The sequence below is a fragment of the Chiloscyllium plagiosum genome, unplaced genomic scaffold, assembly GCF_037043375.1.
Source record: "Chiloscyllium plagiosum isolate Xiang-an unplaced genomic scaffold, Cpla_swu_hap1 HiC_scaffold_1, whole genome shotgun sequence".
Taxonomy (NCBI): Eukaryota; Metazoa; Chordata; class Chondrichthyes; order Orectolobiformes; family Hemiscylliidae; genus Chiloscyllium; species Chiloscyllium plagiosum.
Window position 1 is genome coordinate 155639238 of NW_028270139.1, and position 22239 is coordinate 155661476.

Consider the following 22239-nt stretch of genomic DNA (forward strand, 5'->3'; position numbering starts at 1 on the left):
AGGATGTGGCTAGGATTGGAGGATTTGAGCTATAGGGAGAGGCTGAACAGGCTGGGGCTGTTTTCCCTGGAGCGTCAGAGGCTGAGGGGTGACCTTATAGAGGTTTACAAAATTATGAGGGGCATAGATAAGGTAAATAGACAAAGTCTTTTCTCTGGGGGTGGGGAGTCCAGAACTAGAGGGCATAGGTTTAGGGTGAGAGGGGAAAGATAAGGGGCAACTTTTTCACACAGAGGGTGGTACAGGTATGGAATGAGCTGCCAAAGGAAGTGGTGGAGACTGGTACAATTGCAACATTGAAAAGGAATTTGGATCGGTATATGAATAGGAAGGGTTTGGAGGGATATGGGCCGGGTGCTGGCAGGTTGGACTAGATTGGGTTGGGATATCTGGTCAGCATGGATATGTTGGACCGAAGGGTCTGTCTCCATGCTGTACATCTCTATGACTCTATCTCCAATTGGCATACAATGACAATACCTTTACTAAATCCCCCACGATCAACATTCTGGGGGTTACCACTGACCAGTAATTGGACTGGACAAGCTATGTCAATGCAGTGGCTACAAAAGCAGGTGTAAGCATAGGAATACTGCAGAGAGTCACTCACTTCCTGACTCCCGTTTGTCCACCATCTACAAGGCACGAGTCAGGAGTGTGATGGAAAAGTCCCCACTTGTCTGGATGGACGCAGCTCCAACAACATTGACGAAACTTGACACCATCCAGGACAAATCAGCCGGCTTGATTACAAACATTCACTCCCTCCATCAATGATACTCAGTGACAGCAGTGTGTACTATCTGCAAGAGACACAGGCTCCTACGACAGCACCTTCCAAACTCTACCATCTGGAAAGATAAAGGCAGCAGATACATGGGAACTCCAGCTGCATGTCCTTGTCAAATCACTCACTGTTGTAATTTGGAAATATGTAATTGTTCCTTCAGTGCTGGAGTCAGAATCATGGAATTCCCTTCCTCACAGCATTGGGGGTCAACCTACACCCCATGGGCTACAGTGGTTCAAGAAGGCAGCTCACCACCTTCTCCAGGACAACTCACGATGGGCAATAAAAACATCCCATAAATGAATTGAAGGAAAAGGTAGTTGCTGCTGTCACTGGAAATAGACAACAAATGGAGTTGGACTCTCAGAGCAGAATTAGGCCATTCGACCCATCGGGTCTGCTTCTCCAAACTAGGACTCTGGAATCAAAAGCAAAGGACTCAGTGAGAGAGGGGCAGATGTTATGGGTGAGTTGAGTTGAAAAGTAAATGTAAAATGTGATGGCTGCATCTCTGAATTCAACACAGCAAGTACTTGGAATACAGAACAGGCCTGTCAGTTATTGAAAGGAAAAAAGACAGGTCGATATTTTCCCAGAGGAGAACATTTCACCCAGAGCATCATCCAACCTTTATCTCTGGTGCATTGATTTCTTCTGTTGCTTCAAAACTGACAATTCCTAAAATAACTTGAATGGCCTGTGAAACCAGGATAGACACTGTTTTCCCCAGCTCAGAGTGGAGAATTCATCTCAGGATAAGAGGCCACTTAGAACTCAGTTGAGAGGAAATGCCTTCACTAAGAGGGGCTGTGAGTCTGTAAGATTCTCTGTCTCAGAGAATTGTGGATGCTCAGTCATTGGCTACACTCGAGACTGAAATACAGAGGTTTGTGGACGTTCAGGAAATCAGGGTGTAGTGATGGTAATGAGGTCCGTCAGGTGGACCATGGAGAATATGGGTTCCCTGAGGGGGGCTGTTAATCTGGTCCAGTCAGGGAGCTCTGGTTGACAGATATAAACAGGAGTGTCAGGGTCAAGTACAATGCACGTGTAAATAAAGGGTGACTGGATGACAGGATACTGGCCTCTGTGGACAAATTCAGAAGCCACATGACACCAGGTTATAGTCCTACAGGCTTATTCAAAATCACAATCTTTGGGAGTGCTGCCTCTTCATTCGGTTGGAGTCAGCGCTCCGAAAGCTTGTGATTTCAGATAAACCTGTTGGACTATAGCCTGATGTCACGTGATTTCTGAATTTGTCCACCCCAGTCCAACACCAGCACCTCCACATCATGGCCTCTGTGGAGTTATTTCACGTGGGATATGAGTGTACAACATGAAGGGGATGGAAGATTAACCATTTTCAGCTAAGAGTCTCTTATATCTCAATCCTCCTCCTATTCCCCCTGTTATTAGGTCATTGGCTAAGCATTACTATCTCTTGTAATTGTGATACATCTAGACCATTGCAGCCTCATCTGTGGCACTAATCTATCCCACACCATCATGACAATGTGGTTGAATTGAATTGAATTGAATTTATTGTCCCGTGTACCGAGGCACAGTGAAAAGCTTTGTCTTGCGAGCGATACAGGCAGATCACGGAGTTAAGTAGCGTAGATAGTAAATAATAGGTAAACAGCGGCAAAAACAAAAACACAGATACAGGCGAATGTTAAGAGTTTATGAGTCCATTCAGTATTCTAACAACAGTAGGGTAGAAACTGTTTCGAAACCGGCTGGTGCATGTGTTCAGGCTTCTGTACCTTCTCCCTGATGTAGAAAAGCATTGCCAAGGTGGGATGGATCTTTAAAAATGCTGGTGGCCTTTCCTTGACAGCGGGTCTGGTAGGTGGATTCTATAGATGGGAGGTTGGCCTTTGTGATTGTCTCGACCGAGTTCACCACTCTCTGTAACCATCTCCGATCTTGAATGGTACAGTTGCCATACCAGGTAGTGAGAGATACATCCAGACAGAATGCTCTCGATGGTGCACCTATAAAAGTTGGAAATGTGTTGCTGGAGAAGCGCAGCAGGTCAGGCAGCATCTAGGGAACAGGAGAATCGACGTTTCGGGCATTAGCCCTTCTTCAGGAATCCCTCCAGACCTACCCCTCTCTGAGGATGAAAGATCAGTCCTCAGCAGAGGCCTCATTCCCCTACGCTCTCATTTCCATCTCTGATCTCCAGCATCTGCAGACCTCATTTTCTCTTCACCTATAAAAGTTGGCAAGGGTATTCACCGTCATCCCAAATTTCCTCAGCTGCCTGAGGAAGAAGAGATGTTGTTGGGCCTTTGTAACCAGTGTGACCACATGAAGAGTCCAAGGAAGCTTGTTGTGGATGACCACTCCCAGGAGCTTGACATTCTCTACTCGTTCCACCTCTGTGCTGTTAATGTGCAGAGGGACATGAGTAATATCCTGCCGAAAGGCAATAATGAGTTTCTTGGTTTTGCCAGCATCAAGAGCTAGGTTGTTCTCAGTGCACCATTCTTCCAGATCTTCCACCTCCCGTCTGTAGTCTGTTTCATTGCCATCTGAGATTTGACCAACTATGGTGGTGTCATCAGCGAACTTGTAAATGGCATTTGTCTGGTATTTGGACATTAAGTGAGTACAATAGGGGACTGAGTATGCACCCCTGGGGGGCTCCAGTGTTGAGTCTTAGTGAGGATGAAATATTGCCCCCAGTCTTCACTGATTGTGGCCTGTGGGTCAGGAAACTGAGGATCCAATTGCAGAGAGTGGGGCTTAGTCCGAGATCATTAAGTTTAGTAGTCAGTCTTGAGGGGATAATAGTGTTGAAGGCTGAACTGTAGTCAATGAGTAGGATTCATACATTGCTGTTCTTGGTGTCAAGATGTTCAAGGGAGGAGTGAAGGGCATCTGACGTGGATCTGTTGGTCCGATAGGCAAATTGGAGTGGGTCAAGAGTAGTGGGGAGGCTGGAGTTGATTAATGTCATGACCAGCCTTTCAAAGTACTTCATGACCACCGAAGTTAGGGCCACTGGGCGGTAGTCATTAAGACATGCTGCATGAGCCTTCTGAGGCACAGGGATGATGTTGGCCCTCTTGAAACAGGCAGGGACAGTGACCTGCTGCAGGCAGAGGTTGAAGCTGTCTGCAAAGACCTCTGCCAGTTGGTCTGCACATGCTCTGAGTGCACGGCCTGGTACTCCGTCTGGTCCTGTTGCTTTCCTTGGCTTCACACGAAGGAGAACTGATCTGACCTCTGATGCAGTGACTGTTAGGACAGGTTCATCAGGACTTGTTGGAATAGGTGTTACCTGTCCACCGAAGTTCTGCTCAAAGCGAGCATAGAAGGTGTTGAGACAATCTGGAAGGGATATGTCATTGTCTGCTATCTCGCACTGTCTCTTTTTAGAACCTGTAATGTCATTCAGTCTTTGCCATAGTCACCGGGTGTGTGTCTGCGTCTCTAGTTTGGATCGGTACTGGTCCTTGGCTGTCTTAATGGCTCTGCGAAGGTCATACTTAGCTTCCTTATATTTGAGTGTGTCTCCTGATCTGAAGGCCTCACGCCTGGTTTTTAGCAGGTTTTGTATCCTGATGCATCCAGGGTATCCTGTTGGGGAATACCTGGATTGACTTCCTCGGCATGCAGTCCTCCACACACTGGCTGATAAGGTCTGCGATGGTGGTGGCCTACTTACCCAAGGTACCTGTGGACTGTTTAAACATGCCCCCAATCAGCCGATTCCAGACAGCACTGGAGTTGATCCTCTACCTCCTCTGACCAGCAAGAAAAAATGCAGAAAAAATGAAGCAGTCATTTGTAACTACAGGAAATGTCCCTCGGTTGGGTTTTTAAAACATCACCCCTGTACAAGATCGCACTTGTAATTCTGAGCATTTATAAGTTCAGAGGACTGCAAATGCTGCAGATCAGAGTCAAAAAGCACAGCCAGTCAGACAGTGCCCAAGGAGCAGGAGAGTCGATATTTTGTGTTGCTGTATTGATGGAAGGGGGATGTGCCTTATCAACTCCTGAGACCCCATCGTGTCTCACCCCCTGCACCTGGCTCCCAGATCAGTGAGATGGAAGATGAGCAATTGTTTTTTCAAAGATCATAAACTATCGTCGGGGATCCCTGATTTATGAAGGTCAAACTTAAAAATGCCGTCAAAGTGCGGCAGTGGAAAAGCACAACCGGTCAGGCATCATCCAAGGAGCAGGAGAGTCAATGTTCTGACCATTATTCCAATTGAGTGACTGACTGAAGTCACTTGCATTTTTTAGTGAATAACACTAAAATACAATAGAAAGCTTCAACTGTTGCCTACAATTCGGCACTAAGGGTAGCACAGTAGCTCAGTGGTTAGCACTGCTACCTCATAGCACCAGGGACCCAGGTTCAGCTCCACCCTCAGGCAACTGTCCGTATGAAGTTTGCACTTTCTCCGTGAGTGCTCTAGTTTCCTCCACAAGTATGCAGGTCAGGTGGATTGGCCATGGTAAGTTGCCCGCAATGTCTAGGCTAGCTGGAAATGCTGGGTTATAGGGGTGTGGGTCTAGATGGGATTCTCCCCAGTGGGTTAGTATGGGCTCGATGGGCCAAATGACCTGCTTCCACTCTGGAGGGATTTTATGATTTTGAATAGTTTAAGGATAACACAATATAACTGAAAGAGAGTCCTGCACCAGGCCTATCAATATCGGAGTCCCCACTCTTTAGACACACATCTCGCCATTGCCGTATCCTGTGCTGAACCCACATTCACCTCACAAACAGGAATCTCTGGCTGTGCTCGCCAATAACCAGAAGTCCCCGCTTCAGGCCTACCACAAGCATGAGTCCCTGCTTCGGGCCTACCACAAGCATGAGTCTCTGCTTCAGGCCTACCACAAGCATGAGTCCCTGCTTCGGGCCTACCACAAGCATGAGTCCCTGCTTCAGGCCTACCACAAGCATGAGTCCCTGCTTCGGGCCTACCACAACTAGGAGTCACACTGGCTTGCTTGGAAAAGCTCACAGAGTCAACAATTTAATAATTCCCAGATAATCAATTACAGAACTGTTAGATTAGTAACAATATTGCCCAGGATACCAGAGACAACTGCAGTCCACCAACCATCTATTACATCCACTTCCTTCAAAGTAGTATTGTGTGGCCTTTCATTCCCTTCTAAGAGGTCAGATGTTCACACTGTTTAACGTTTCAACTGAAAGATGGCAGCGTAGCATTCCTCAGCACTGCACTGCATTTTCAGCCTGGATTTTGAGCTAGAGTCTCTGGAATGAAACAATGATCCCAGAAATATTTGATTGAGAAGCCACAGCGAACACATCAGTCACAATCAAATAATTGGGGAGAAAGTGAGATCTGCAGATGCTGGAGATCAGAGCTGAAAATGTGTTGCTGGAAAAGCGCAGCAGGTCAGGCAGCATCCAGGGAACAGGAGAATCGACGTTTCAGGCATAAGCCCTCCTGAAGAAGGGCTTATGCCCGAAACGTCGATTCTCCTGTTCCCTGGATGCTGCCTGACCTGCTGCGCTTTTCCAGCAACACATAATCAAATAATTCCCTTACTTAGCTCTTGTTATCTGGCCTTTCAGTGATTTGGACATCAGTTTGGAAGCAGAAAAAAAATGCACGTGTCTTGTAAGATTAGACTCACTAGCTAAATTAACATCGTACTGCTGTATGCGGTCCAGATGTTACCCAATAGTTTATTCATGTCTAGTGGAGATGTAACAGGCTTGTTGTAATCCTGGACCAGCCTGCGACATTTGTGTTACAACTTAGTTTGAGCGGCAAGTCACTTTTTATTAAAAGTGGATCAAGTCAGATCCAGGGCACTTACTAAGGGAATAAAATCATAATATTTAATAATTTTGAACAAACAACAATAAACTTTACTGTACAAATTTGAACAGTGACAAAACCTACATTACATGTCTAATTTACTGCTAACACCCCGAATTAATGTGTGATAGATATGGGAAACAGACTGAACATGAGTGGAACATATCAAATAGCAAAAGCAACAAAGGGGGAAATCACACAGATTTCTCAACAATTCGATATAGATGTTAATGACATTAACTTTTTATTGTTTTTTTTTCATTTATTCAATACTCCTATTTACAAAACAATTCACGAAATTTGTCAACTGCTACTGAATTGCAAACACACACAATAACTTAGCAAAGCACTGGAAGCGCTTTAGACACTTTCAAAAACACGTTGTCTAAAAAAAAAAGACACTTTCCAAGCTAAAAATTTCAAAATCCACAATTTGGCAGGGCTCCAGTGCCAAAGGTCTGCAAAGAGTGTGAGCTGTGACTGCTCCTTTATTTACCTGCTTTCAAATCAGCGACCAAAGATTTTAACACCTACCTACAATGTCTCAGTTTAACAACTGATGGTGTAGCATGCTTTGGAGTTTCACCTTTCTTGGAGTGGGTCTTAAGATCACAGCTTTGTAATTTACAGATGGTAGTGCTCTCAAATTACTCTACGCTGTACACAGTACACATATATTTTTACAACCTCAACCAACTAGAAATGCTTTATTGCCAAAGAAATATAGCCACAATGTAATGTAGGAAAAGCAATAACAAATTTGCAAACAGCAAGGTCACATGAACAGCAATGAACACACAGGATGTTTCTTTATGGATATTGGTTAAAAAATAAAAAATAGTCAAACTACTAGAGAGTATTCCCTTGCTCACACAGATTCATAGAGTCGTAGACATATACAGCATGGAAACAGACTCTTTGGTCCAACTCAACCATGCCGAGCAGATATCCTAAATTAACATTTGGCCCACATCCCTCTCAACCTTTTGTCTTCATAAACAATGCAAAAGCTTAGAAAACAATAATGACTGATCCAAGAATGAGGAAATCAGCTCCAACGCTGAAAAAACCTCAAAGAAGGAACAGCTATTACAGCTATAAAAGTTCTCCCATCCTCCATCTTGCATCACCCAGAATCCTTCCTTCAAGATGGAGTCATGGAATCTTTTACATCCATCTCAGAGGGCCCTGGTTGAATGTGAATTTGGAAACACAAATTAAGGCAGGACTTATACAATTAATAGTAAGATCCTGGGTGTGTTGCTGAACAGAGGCCTTGAAGTGCAGGTTCATTGTTCCTTGAAAGTGGAGTCGCAGGTCGATAGGATGGTGAAGAAGGTGTTTGGTATGCTTTCCTTTATTGGTCAGAGCATTGAGTAGAGGAATTGGGAGGTCATGTTGCAGCTGTACAGAATATTGATCAGGTCACTTTTGGAATATTGCACGTAATTCTCGTCTCATTTCTATCAGAAGGATGTTGTGAAACTTGAAAAGGTTCAGAAAAGATCTACAGGGATGTTGCCAGGTTTGGAGGATTTGAGCTATAGGGAGAGGCTGAATAGGCTGGAACTTTCACCTTGGAGCATCGGAGTCTGAGGGTTGACCATATCGAGGTTTCTAAAATCATGAGTGGCATGGATAGGATAAATAGGCAAAGTCTTTTACCTGGAGTGGGGGAGTCCAGAACTAGAGGGCATAGGTTTAAGTTGAGAAGGAAAAGATTTAAAAGGGACCTAAGGGGCAACCTTTTCACGCAGAGGGTGGTACATGTATGGAATGAGCTGCCAGAGGAAGTGGTGGAGGCTGGTACAATTACAACATTTAAGAGGCATTTGGATGGGTACAGGAATAGGAAGGGTTTGGAGGGGTATGGGCCAGGTGCTAGCAAATGGGACTAGATCAATTTAGGATATCTGGTCGGCCTAGACGAGTTGAACCAAAGGGTCTGGCTCCGTGCCATACAGCTCTATGACTCAGCAACTCTATGAATTACAATAATGTGCTCAAGTGCTTCAAAATGTAGCTTGAACTCAATCTTCTAATTCAAGGGCAAGAGTGATACAAATTGAGCCATGGCTGACTACTGAACAAGACAATGGTGTCTTGATGTTCGACCATGCAAGCTGGAAGCTGAACACTAAGTAAGAGAACTCACATCAGCATTGGCACCTTTTTTAAAGTATTAGCTTAAATCCAACAAAAAGAAAATTCAACAACGTGTTTCCCACTGTAAACATGAGTATGCTACCACTGACTCACTGAGTGCTGTGCAAAGTGGGCGAAATATTTGTGCTCATTTTATTGCATAATATTCTGCAAGCCCCTCATTCACAACAACAGTTAATTTTCAGTCAAGCAATTCAAATATGAAGTGGAATACAATTTTGACAACTTTAAAAGCGTATTAATTCTCCTTTTTCAGCTTTGGTGACCTTAATATGCCAGCTATGGACTGAGAGAGAGAGAAGAATTGCGTCTACAAAAAAGCGCAGTCCATCTTAATATTTTAAACGAGCTTTGATCTCTCTTGATCTCTCTTATTACTTTAATTTGTGTGTCTCTCTCTCTCTCGCTTGGATATGCAAGCATGATCACTCGAGTCTCATCATTTGATGCGCAAAGGTTGAAAAGTCCTTCGAAGGTTAATTAAAGTTGAAATTAATATTCAGCATCAGCTGTAGGTTAGACTGCAGTTCCAGCATTTAGTTGCACTTGTAAATGAATCACGGACAATTAACCAGGTTTCCATGCAGTAAGAAAATTAGGCCTTGTGAGGCTGAATGCAGTTTTTGAGAATTCTTAACAAGGTGAATAATGAAACTTTGGACATTTTCAACACTATTGAAGAATCAATCTAATCACCAATATGTCTCCGAAAATCAGTGTTAGATGTTACCATTCATCTGTCATTCTACCCATCTGACATTTGACTGAAATTACTATCAGAGGCAAGAAAATTAAATATTTATGTTCTGCCCCTTGTGAATTGGCTAATAGTTCCGACAAAGCAGGAAACACAAAGCACCTCAAAATTCATTTGTGGTCTTCAAGATCATTTTTAACAAACCTAATTTTAATTCACTGCAAATGAGCAAACTCTTGTATTAGGCAAGAAATATTGCCCTCTCAGGATTGCAAAAAAGTTAATGATCAGAACAGCTATTTCCCTTAGCAACCTGTTCAGAGATGTTATTACATATCTGTGGAACAGGTGGGACTTAAGCCTAGGCCTCCTGGTCAGAGGGGAGGGACACTACAACTGTGCCACAAGAAGCTTGCTGCACCTGGTATTACCAGGTAGTCTCCCATCAGGTACTAACCAGGCCTGAGTCTGCTTAGCCACTGAGATCAGACTGGATCATGGGTTTTAAGGTAGTACAGTCATAGGTTGATACAGGGTGTTCTAAGAGGAGAAAGTGAGGTCTGCAGATGCTGGAGATCAGAGCTGGAAATGTGTTGCTGGAAAAGCGCAGCAGGTCAGGCAGCATCCAGGGAACAGGAGAATCGACGTTTCGGACGTTCCTGAAGAAGGGCTTATGCCCGAAACGTCGATTCTCCTGTTCCCTGGATGCTGCCTGACCTGCTGCGCTTTTCCAGCAACACATTTCCAGCACAGGGTGTTCTAATATAATGCAACAGTTGCGTTCCTCTCCAACCTCGTACCATAGCAAGTCACGCTATGGAAAGTCGTGCTGCAGAAGATCACGACAGAAAATCGCTATACCCATTAAGCAGAAAGTTTGCGTTATCCAAATAGTGTCCACAATTCATGGATCGTGTTACAGCCAATTTGCGTTGACGAAACACGCGTTATACCAGAACGACCTGCAGTCTGATCAGGAACAGGTTTGTCACTGACTGGAACATGGAGTGCATGCTCTACCACACAAAAACCTTCCACTTAACGTATCAACCCCTATTCCATCAGTTCACATAACTGTATCTTTACTGGCAGCAATGAGAAAGGGTGACTATTCAGACACTTTTATTTCCTCCTGGGTGTGAGAGTGCTGAGGAGACTCAGCTGAACTCAGCCAGGAACCAATCAGTGCACAAGCTTATCCAACCATCACGGATTCTAGCCCAACACCTTCACACTGAAATGTCCTGCGTGAGCACAAAACATAGAAAGGCAGTGAACACTTGAAGGTTAGTAGAAGATTTCGTGGGATATCAATGTCAGAGCATGGCAGATGAAATTTATTGGTTGAAAGGATGATGTGCCACATTTTGAAAGGAAGATTGAGAAAATGGCTAAATCATTTGGTAAAATTTCAGAAGAGTTTAGCCCTCACTGGAGAGTCTAGGACGAGAGGGGTGTAGCCTCAAGATAAAAGGGCTCCAATTTAAGACTGAGATGAAGAGGAATTTCTTCTCTCAGAGGGTTGAGAGTCTTTCAAACTTCTTGCCACAGAGAGGTGGTACTTACCTAGGCTTACTCAGGAAATCAAGAGTGATGGGGAAAGGGAGGAAAGTGGACATGAAGATATTTGGTTCAGCCATGATCGTATTGAATGGTGCAGCAAGCTTACAGAGCCAAATCATAGGCTCTCTAAAGCATGGAAGCAGGCCATTCAGCCCATCATGTCGACACTCATCCTCCAAATGGCATCCCACTCAGACCCTCCCATTACTGTATTACTGTAACCCCGCATTTCTCACAGCTCATCCACCTCGTCTTCACATTCCAGACAATTTCCCATGGCTAATACACCTAACCGGCACATCTTTGGGCTGTGGGAGGAAACTGGAGAACCCAGAGGAAACACACAGACATGGGGAGAATGTGCAAACTCCACACAAACAGTAACCTGATGGTAGAATTGAACCCAGGTCTTTGGTGGTATGAGGCAACAGTGCTAACCACTGAGTCACTGTGCCATCCTCAAATTACTAACATCTGTTCTGATTTTTTTATGGTCTGAAGAGTGACAGCTGATAGGTTGCATACATGTTGTGTTATGTCTCACAAACAATATGCCAATATACCTTTTAAGAGACAGGCTTTCGATATCATCACTTTATCACAGCTGGTGATGTGGGTATGTCAAGATCTCCTCCATTCTAACTGGGATCACACGAGACAGGTGGCTGGTACATGTAGCAGCATCTGTGGTTAATGTTCAAATCCAGTTCAATCTTGTTCAATTCTAAAGAAGAGTCATACTGGACTCAAAGTGTTAACTCTGTTTCTCTCCCCACAAATGCTGCCAGATCTGCTGAGTTTCTCCAGAATTCTCTGTTTGTTTCAGATAGCCTCAGTATTTTGCTTTTGAAAGACTGGTCCATCTCAGTTGTTATTCTGTTGTTGAACTAGGTTTTTCAGAACAAGTATTAATTATTTGGGGAAGCAATGGCCTAGCAGTATTATCAGTGAACTTATGAGACCCAGGTATTGCTCTGGGGACCTGGGTTCAAATCCTGCCATGGTGGAATTTGAATTCAATAAAAATCTGAAATTAAGAACAAATGATGACTGCAAATCCATTGCTGATTGTTGGAGAAAAGGCATCTGGTTTGCTGATGTCCTTTACAGAGGGAAACTTCCATTCTTACCTGGTCTGGCCTGCACATAACGCCAGATTAATTGCAATGTAGTTGTCTTTTAAAACTTCCCAATTATAGATGGCATTAAATGCTGGCCTAGCCAGCAACACCCTCATCCGGTGAATGAATTTTAAAAGAGAAATCCTGTTTGGTGAGTACTGAGGACAGTCAGTAGCCCTTTGTCCTGATTGGAACCCTATAACCGCTGCAAATATAATGGCGCAGGCACCCTGGCTCTCTGGATTCAGGGTGAACTGAACAAATTGCACAGCTTTCCTCTAAAGGGCGTCAGTGAACTTGTGGGCTGCCATTTGGGAGATACCAGACATGTTCCCCGCCCTTCTCTGCTAAATATTCAGCTCTGACCCTTGCTTGTCTCCCCTTGCCACTATCAATGTGATTCTTCCCTCTTCGTTCCTCTCGCTGTTCCCCAGGATTCTTTTGTCCTTTCATTCCTGTCTCCTTTAAGTTACAGTTTGTATTAACTTACACATGCTAACACTACACAGTCAACATGGCTTTGTCAAGGGCAGTTCATGCCTGACAAACGTAACTGTGTTCTTTGATGAGGTGACACAGGCAGCGAATGAAGGCAGTGCTGTTTGGACTTTCAAAAAGCATTCGATATGGTGCCACATGGCAGCTTGGTTAACAAACTAGAAATGTTTGGGATTGATGGGCCATCAGCAGCATGGGTTAGAATTTGGCTAAACGACAGGAAACAGAGGGCGGGTATAGATGGGCATTTTTCAGATTGGAGGCAAGTTGAAAGTAGCGTTCCCCAGGAATCGGTGTTCGGAAACTTTTCCTGATTTATATAAACAATTTGGGGATGGGTGTTGAGGACAAAATCTCTAAATTTGCAGCTAATACTAAGCTGGGGAGAATAGTGAATTGTGAGGATGACAATGAGTGACCTCAAACGGACATTGACTAGTTGGCCAAAATGGAAGACATCTTGCAGATGAATCTCATGCAGAGAAATGTGAGGTAATGCATTCTGGTTGAAGAAACATGGAGAGACAATACTGGCCTCAATGGGACAACTCTGAGAGGAGTAGAGGAACAAAGCAACCTCAGAGTTCATGTGCATTATCCTCTGAAAGTTGGCACAGCTGTCAGGTAGGCTTATAGAATCCTGGGGTTTATAAGTTGAGGCATAGAGTATGTGATATTACACCTCTACAAATTATTATGAAGTGGGGGTGTCGATGTTGGACTGGGGTGGACAAAGTTAAAAATCACACAACACCAGGTTATAGTCCAACAGGTTTATTTGAAAGTACAAGCTTATACTTTCAAATAAACTTGAACAATAATCTGGTATTGTGTGATTTACAAATTATTAGATCACATTTGGAGTATTGTGTTCAGTTCTTCCTTAATCAAGAAAAGATGTTAAATCCCTGGAGAGAGTTCAAAGGAGATTTACTGGAATGATAATAGGAATGAGGGATTTTAGATACGAGGAAAATTAAACAGAATATTTTTCTTGGAGCAGAGAAGGTTAATAGGTGACTTTGTTGAGGTACCCAAAATTATATGAATAATTTTGAGAGGGTAAAGAAAGATATTCAGTTTCTAGTGGTTGGTAGGTCAGTAACCAAGGGTCACAATTTCAAGGTTGTCAGCAAGAGAGCTAGGAGTGAGATGAGGAGAAACTCCTTTACTCAGAGAGTTGTTAGGATTTGGAATGTGCTGCCTGGGAGAGTGTTGGAGGTGGATTCCAGAGAAGGTTTCAAAAGAGAACTGGATATATATCTGAAAGTGATGAAGTTAGAGGGCTATGGAGATAGGGCTGGAGAGTGGGAAGTTCTTTAAGGAGTTGGTACAGACACTACGGGTCGAATGGCCTCCTTCTGTCCTGTAAAAATCTATGATTCTATTATTTATAAGTGCACTATTATCAGAAACTTTTGAGTTGAGCCCCTTTTTGAGTTAAGCCCTGATTACCTGTCCCGGTCACGTTGAATGTTATCAGACAGTGTGGCAGCCCCACTTGAGCAGGCTTGTTGACCAAGTCAGGCTTCATCAACTGCAATGTAACAGGTTAACACCAACAACCTCGACCTCATACACCTGAAACCTCTCATGAGCTGGTTGACCTGGTCAGGCTTCATTCCTTACACTGCAATTATTTGACAAAAGAAATAGCTTGGTTATGAAGAAGCCAGGTTACTGTTGAAGATGGTACTTACTGGGTATTGTAGAAGGATGCCACCTGGGTGAGGTACTCGCCTCACCGAGACACAGATTCAGTCCCACTCTTGGGTGACTGTCTGTGTGGAGTTTGCACATTCCCTCCATGTCTGCGTGGGTTTCCTCTGGGTGCTCCGGTTTCCTCCCACAGTCCAAAGATGTGCAGGTTAGGTGGATTAGACATGCTAAATTGCCCCGAAGTATCCAGGGATGTGCAGACTGGATGGGTTAGCCATGAGAAATTTGAAGTTACGGGAATAGGGTGGGGAGCGTGCTGGGTCTGGGTGGGAACCTCTTTGGAGGGTTAACACAGACATGATGGGCCAAATAGCTTCTTTCCGCACCATAGGGATTCTATGATTGTATCGTCAGATTTGTGAACACAAATGTTCCCTTTTTTTGTTCACAAGTTTGTACCAATGAACAGAATGCAAGATGTTTGAGATGTTAAATAATGTGTACAGAACACTAGTGAGTACAAGCAAGGATTAGTCAGGAACACCAACCTACCTGCAATGATATAGAAGATGGTATTAGTAATAACATTAGCAAATTTGCTGATGATACAAAGCTGGGTGGCAGGGTGAAATGTGAGGAGGATTTTAGGAGATTACAGGGTGACCTGGACAGGTTAGGTGAGTGGTCAGATGCATGGCAGATGCAGTTTAATGTGGATAAATGTATGGTTATTCACTTTGGTGGCAAGAACAGGAAGGCAGATTACTACCTAAATGGAATCAATTTAGGTAAAGGGGCAGTACAAAGAGATCTGGATGTTCTTGTACACCAGTCAATGAAGGTAAGCATGCAGGTACAGCAGGTAGTGAAGAAGGCTAACAGCATGCTGGCCTTCATAACAAGAGGGATTGAGTATAGAAGCAAAGAGGTTCTTCTGCAGTTGTACAGGGCCCTGGTGAGACCACACCTGGAGTATTGTGTGCAGTTCTAGTCTCCAAATTTGAGGAAAGACATTCTGGCTATTGAGGGAGTGCAGCGTAGGTTCACGAGGTCAATTCCTGGAATGGCGGGACTACCTTAGCTGAAAGTCTGGAGTGACTGGGCTCGTTTACCCTTGAGTTTAGAAGACTGAGAGCGGATCTGATTGAGACATATAAGATTATTAAAGGATTGGACACTGTGGAGGCAGGAAACATGTTTCTGCTGATGGGTGAGTGCCAAACCAGAGGACACAGCTTAAAAATATGGGATAGACCATTTAGGACAGAGATGAGGAGAAACCTCTTCACCCAGAGAGTGGTGGCTGTGTGGAATGCTCCCCCCCCAGAGGGCAGTGGAGGTCCAGTCTCTGGATTCATTTAAGAAAGAGTTGGATAGAGCTCTCAAGGATAGTGGAATTAAGGGTTATGGAGATAAGGCAGGAACAGGATACTGATTAAGGATGATCAGCCATGATCATATTGAATGATGGTGCAGGCTCAAAGGCAGAATGGCCTACTCCTGCACCTATTGTCTATTGTCTATTGTCTACCTGAAAGGTATTAAAGTTATAATCTATCATCGAGAATTTGCATTCTTGCTTCCCAACCAATTACATTGCTCCATTCACCCTTCCAAAAGCTCCAAGTGGGTCTGGAAGATTCTATTCAGTGATTTATTCAACTGTACAAGACCTTGAAATGTTCTGAGGTAATGGAATGACTTTAAAAATGCAAGTTTTTCTGTAAACAGAGACACATTAGCATTGATAACGTCACATGCAGTGGTGTTAAATTCAGTTGTAGAACTTATAGAAACCTTAAACAATCAGTTTCTTATCTCACTCCATCGCTCGCCTTGTTTCCGAACTCATACAAATAAAACATAAATCTGGCTTAGCGCAACTTTGGAAGGAAGCCACCTGGGTGAGGTACTCCCTCACCTCGACCCGGGTTCAAACCACATAGGGACATTTAAGTGACTGCTGGACATGCACATGGACAGCAGTGAATTGAGGGGTGTGTAGGTTAGGTTATTTTATTTTAGATTTGGAATAATCCTCGGCACAACATCGTGGGCCGAAGGGCCTGTTCTGTGCTGTACTTTTCTATGTTCTATCTACATTCTATGTAACTGGAGGTCATTTGGAATTCTTACTCTCAGTCCTAACATGGGATGGGCCAACTCCATAGAATTAAGGAACTTTAAGGTTGGCTATTTGAGAATCTTAGGCCTTTCCACTTTGATCTCACATTCTTGTCTTAACTGCACTTTTTTAGAGACTTGAAGCATGAAATGGCTGTCACCTGATAAGAATTGCAAGTTATACACAAACAAATATGCTGCTGGCCAATTAGGGCAGGATTCTGGACTCGCTTCTCAAACTTGTAATTAGGTTGAGCTTGTGATATGATGAAGAACGGCCTTTGCATTCTAACCTATCTTTAAACCATTAACCCTACCTCTGTTAATCCTTGGTATGCAAGCTGACTACGATGTTGCCATTTAAAAATTTTTCAGGCTTAATCAGGTATTCACCAGCCAATAGGCCCGAGCCAATTTGTCTCAATTACCAGACAGCACAGTGGCTGTTTTCAATTAACTCTAGGTTGTTAAATCCTGTGGCTTTCACTACAGCTATCAATGGATTTAATTTACTGTTATTCAGTAGCAAGTGAAAGTAATTTATGACCAACTCATTTTTAAAGTGAGCGAGTGATTTTCGAATTGCTTTATCATTAATTGAACACATAGTTGCAAATACACGAACTATTAACAAATTATTTTTAAGTTTCCAGGGTGAGGGAAGTATGTTTTTATCTCTCACTGTATATATACTGTTATCATGGCAGTGGGTTATAGATAGATGCTGTTTCCTTGGTTAGGATCAATATGAGCTGCTGGAAGCCAGGCTAAGATTACTTTTTACAAAACATTCCTTCTTACTTGTACGGTCTAGCACTGTGCTTAATAAAGAAGCATGTCTCTCCAAGAGACATAGGATTTCAGAATAGAATATGGTCATTTGGGCCTTTTTTCAACCAGTCAACAAGATAAGATTTAATGTGGTCGCAATTTCAACCCCACTGTCTTGTCTGCACCCCTCTCATAATCCTGAATCCTCATGTGAAAATAAGATTTGAGTCCAGAGTCTGTTGTCATGAGATCTCTTCCACTACTGATGATGTAGACTGGCCAGTTAGATATTTGGCATTAACTGTTCACACTATGCATACAGGGAAATATTGTCTGATCACATTCGCTACACCTCTGACACAGTGGCAGCAGCGTGTACCATCCACAAGATGGATTTCATGATCTCTCCAAACTCCTTTGACAGCACCTTCCAAACCTACAATCTCCCCCATCTCAAAGCTCATGGGCAGCAAATAAATGAGAACACCACCGCTTGCAAATTCCCCTGCAGAAGTTTCATTGTCAGATAGGACTAAGAACGAGATAGGCAGGTGCAAACATTTAATGCCAGTTTGCTGGCTAGTGTTGTAGAACAGAGAGACCTAAGGGTTCAAGTAAATAATTCTTTGGAATTTGGGACACAGGTAGACAGGGCAGTCAAGAAGACTCTTAGCATGTTTGCCTTCATTACTCAGTCCTTTGAGTATGGGAGTTGGGACGTCATGTTGAGGTTGTACAGGACATTGATGAGGCCTCTTCTGGAGTACTGTGTACAGTTCTGGTCACCTTCTTGTAGGAAGGATGTTATTAAACTGTAGAGGGTTGAGAAAAGTTTTACCAGGGTGTTGCTGGGAATGGAGAGTTTGAGATATAAAAATAGATTGAAAAAGCTGGGACCTTTTTTCAAGGAGCTTGTGACGTGACCTGATTGAGGTCACGAGGGGTATAGGTAAGGTGAATGATAAGTTATTTTCTCTTGAGTTGGGATTTCAAAAGTAGGGGGAGTATTTGTAAAGTGAAATGAAAATGGATTAAAAAGAATACGGGTGACAACATTTCTCCACAGAGAGTGGTGCGTGTTTGGAATGAACTGCCAAAGGAAGTAGTGGATGCGGGTACAGATATAATGGTTAAAAGGCAGATGGGACTCATTTAGTTTGGGAACATGGTCGATTGGGTTGAATGGTCTGTTCCATGCTGTATGAGGTAAAAACAATGACTGCAGATGCTGGAAAGGATGAAGGGCTTTTGCCCGAAACGTCGATTTTACTGCTCCTCGGATGCTGCCTGAACTGCTGTGCTCTTCCAGCACCACTAATCCAGAATCCATGCTGTATGACTCTATGGCTCTATAAACATCCTGTCCCCAGTCCATATTCCCCAAAATAATATAAGGGTTGGCAGAGCAACCTGCCTGCAAGCATGTTTAGTTAAGCATCATGAGTAAATGGCCTATGATTGTAGGCCGACTCAAACTTTTCAGTTGAACTGAGAGTCCCACAGATCATCAGGGGCTAGGCCGGCTGTCCAATGAGTGGCCTCCGGCTGCCAAGTAAGGAGAGGCGTAGCACTCAAACCCTCCAGGGCCCCTCGCCTCCTTGTAGCTACCTGCTTCACGCTTTACCCTCAGTGGGGTTTCCTGTATGTTGACTGGACCAGTCTGCTGAGTGGGCTTTCAGGGACCATTCACAGCCCAATGAGCTAGCTGTTGTTTGAGGGCAGGCAAAAGTTCAGCCATCAACAAACCCGACCCCCATCCACTGAACTAACCCACCCAAACGAAAATTCCTGGAGGTAATATCCCTACCTCTGAGCTAGGAGGTTCAAATCTTATCTGCCTAAGATACGTGTAATAACATCTGTGACCAGGCTGATTAGAAAATATCCAGAAAAGAACTTATCTACAAAGATATGGATTATGCCCTTCTTATTTTCACATGGGTGATTTGGTGGTTAAGAGGAACAGATGGAAGAGAAGAAAGGTATCAGGGTCTGTCCAGCTCTGTACTCACTTAGAGTTATACAGTCATTGAGTTGTATAGCACAGAAACTGACCCTTCGGTCCAACTCGTCCATGCTGACCAGATATCCTAACCTAATCTAGTCCCATTTACCAGCACTTGGCCCATCTAAACCTTTCCTATTTATATAGCCATCCAGATGCCTTTTAAATGTTGTAATTGTATCAGCCTCCACCACTTACTCAGGCAGCTCATTCCGTACACGTACCTCTCTCTGCCTTGAGACCCTCCAACCACACGGCATCAATATCGACTTCATCAGTTTCCTTATCTCCCCTCCCCCCACCTCATCCCAGATCCAACCTTCCAACTCAGCACCGTCCTCTTGAACTGTCCCATCTGTTCATCTTCTTTCCCACCTATCTGCTCCACCCTCCTTTCCGACCTATCACCTTCAACCACCCCCACCACCAGCAGCTATCTATCACCTTCCAAGATACCTTCCACACCCCCTCCCCAGGCCCACCCCCACCCTTCTATTTCTTACTCCGCTCCCTTCCCCCTCCATGTTCCTGATGAAGGGCTTATGACCGAAACATTGATTCTCCTGTTCCTCGGATGCTACCTGGCCTGCTGTACTTTTCCAGCGCTACACTTTTCGACTCTGACTCTCCAGCATCAGCAGTCCTCACTTTCTCTCATTAACAAGACACTGGGGAGTATTCAGTTGGGGCAGTGTTGCCATTCCTCTAAATGCTTGTGGATTGATTGCTTGCAGGGACACACTGCAGCACCAATGGAGTGTTGCATTGTCAGAGGTTTCTTTTTAATGCTGAGATGTTAAACTGAGACCCCTGTTCGTTTTCGGTTTTGAAGGCGGGCAGGTTTTCTGACTGTTCTGGTTAACATCGACCACTTAGTTGCTGCCACTTAGAACATTTACCTCACTTACTTTCAGTGGGAGCTCAGCTGTGCTTCCTTGTGAAACATGAGTGACTGCACCGTTCCAGCAACTCATGAGCTGCTGCACCACTCGGCGAGGTCCTGTGCATGTGAAATCTGGTGGTCCCCAAGCAAGTTCGAGTTTCGAAGACCCAGCCACCTGGGATGTCAGATCCTCGAATTATATTCTCCCCATTGTCTCTGAGCAGAACCTGTGTGATTAACTGGCCAATTTGAAGAATCAGAAATGAACTGTTTCCATTTCAATCCAAAACGAGAACTCGCTGCCTTTCACTTATTTGATCAAGTAACATGAACAACTGGATTTCAAAACCAATAGACTGTGCAGTCATTCCAACAACCATTTAAGATGCTGTATGAATACAAAAGAGCTATTTCTTTTTATCTGATAATAGTTCTTAGATCTTTACTGCAAATCTCTCTCTGTATACTTTAAAGGATTTTCTTTTGGTCTGGTTTAGTGCTTATTTCAGTCCTTGTCACATCCACGGACGTCGTAATTCAGCTTAATTTTCTAAGCTGGCAAGCAGAGTGCAATGGTACACTCATAGTCTAATGGTCAGCATGGACTGGTTGGACTGAAGGGTCTGTTTCTGTGCTGTATGACTCTATGACTAACGTCTCATACCTATTCCATTGGGTTACAGAGTCCACAGCACTTAAATGGGTCACTGGGTCCACACTAATATTAATACTTCACATGAACCCCTCTCTACTTGCTTCATCTAACCCTATGAGCATAGTGTTCTATCTCTTTCTTCCTCATGGATTTATCTGGCTTCCCATTAATTTAATGCTGGTCTCTTCAACCACTTCATGTGGTGAGGTCTCATTGTCTCACTACTGTGGGTAAAGAGGTTTCTGCTAGATTGGATTAATTTTCATTATTGACTCCATGTTGTCGATGCTCCGAGGACAAATGTATCTTCAGAAGATTTACCATATTGAAATTCTTTTATTGCTCTCCAGAGTCCTCTCCATTTGGTCTCCTATTTTCCATATACAGTAAAAGCCATGTTCAGTCATTATTGACAGTTGCACCCTCTCAGTTCTGGCAGCATCCATAGAACCCCTACAGTGTGGAAACAGGCCATTCGGCCTAACAAGTCCACACCAACCCTCCGAAGGGTAGCCCTCCCAAAACCATTCCCCTACTCTATTACTCTACATTTACCCCGACTAATGCACCTAGCCTACACATCCCTGAGCACTATGTGCAATTCCCGATGGCCAATTCACCTAACCTGCACATCTTTGGACTGTGGGAAGAAACCGGAGCACCCCGAGGAAACCCATTCAAACATGGGAAGAATGTGCAAACTCCACACAGACAGTCACCTGAGTCTGAAATTGAACCTGAGTCTCTGGTGCTGTGAGGCAAATGTCCCCGACCTCTAACCTTTGGCCTTCTCTCCACAGGCGAGCACAAGATCCGCTTTATTCCAGGAATGGTGGGCCCAATCCTGGAGATGACGCTTGTCCCTGAGGTGGAGCTTCGCAAGTCGACCATACCCATTTTCTTCGACATGATGCAGTGTGAGTTCCAGCATAAACGAAATTTCAGAACGGTAAGTCAGTCCTCATGTGTACGCTCACTGTGTGTGGACAGAGATAACTGGCAGTGGAAGAAGCCAGAAGGAATTTTGTTTGTGCTCTGGTGATTTTGGTTGCACCATCTGAGAAGATGATGGATGCAGATTCAATACTAACTTGAAACGAGAAATAGGATAAATAGTTGAAAGGTGTACAGGGTTATGGGACAAACTGAATAACTGTTTCAAATAAACACAATGGGCCTAATGGCCTCCTTCTGTGCTGTATAGCGTTATTATAAACCTCGATAAGATGATTACATCAGAAGAACAATGCCCTGACACGTGCCATTACCTTTTTTTCCTCCCGTTTTCTACACCCCATCGTTGCTGGAAGACACCGCCTCTTATTCATTAAGGTTTCACATTCACTTGCAGTCATAGATTCATAGAGTAATACAGCATGGCCCAAACTAGTCCATGCTGATCATGGTGCCCACTCAGCTAGTTCCAATTGCCCGCATTTGATCCATATCCCTCTAAACGCTTCCTATCCA

At 43.9% G+C, this 22239-nt stretch overlaps 1 protein-coding gene across 2 annotated transcripts in view; it reads left to right on the forward strand.

Moving 5' to 3' along the window:
• The window catches only part of LOC122553785 (dedicator of cytokinesis protein 2-like), a 1246386-nt gene that overhangs the window by 951804 nt on the left and 272343 nt on the right, over positions 1–22239 (forward strand). For both annotated transcript variants that reach the window (XM_087991733.1, XM_043698147.2), the window contains exon 33: positions 21570–21718. In XM_087991733.1, coding sequence (XP_087847859.1) covers positions 21570–21718 — 149 coding nt within the window. The remainder of the gene's footprint in view (positions 1–21569; positions 21719–22239) is intronic.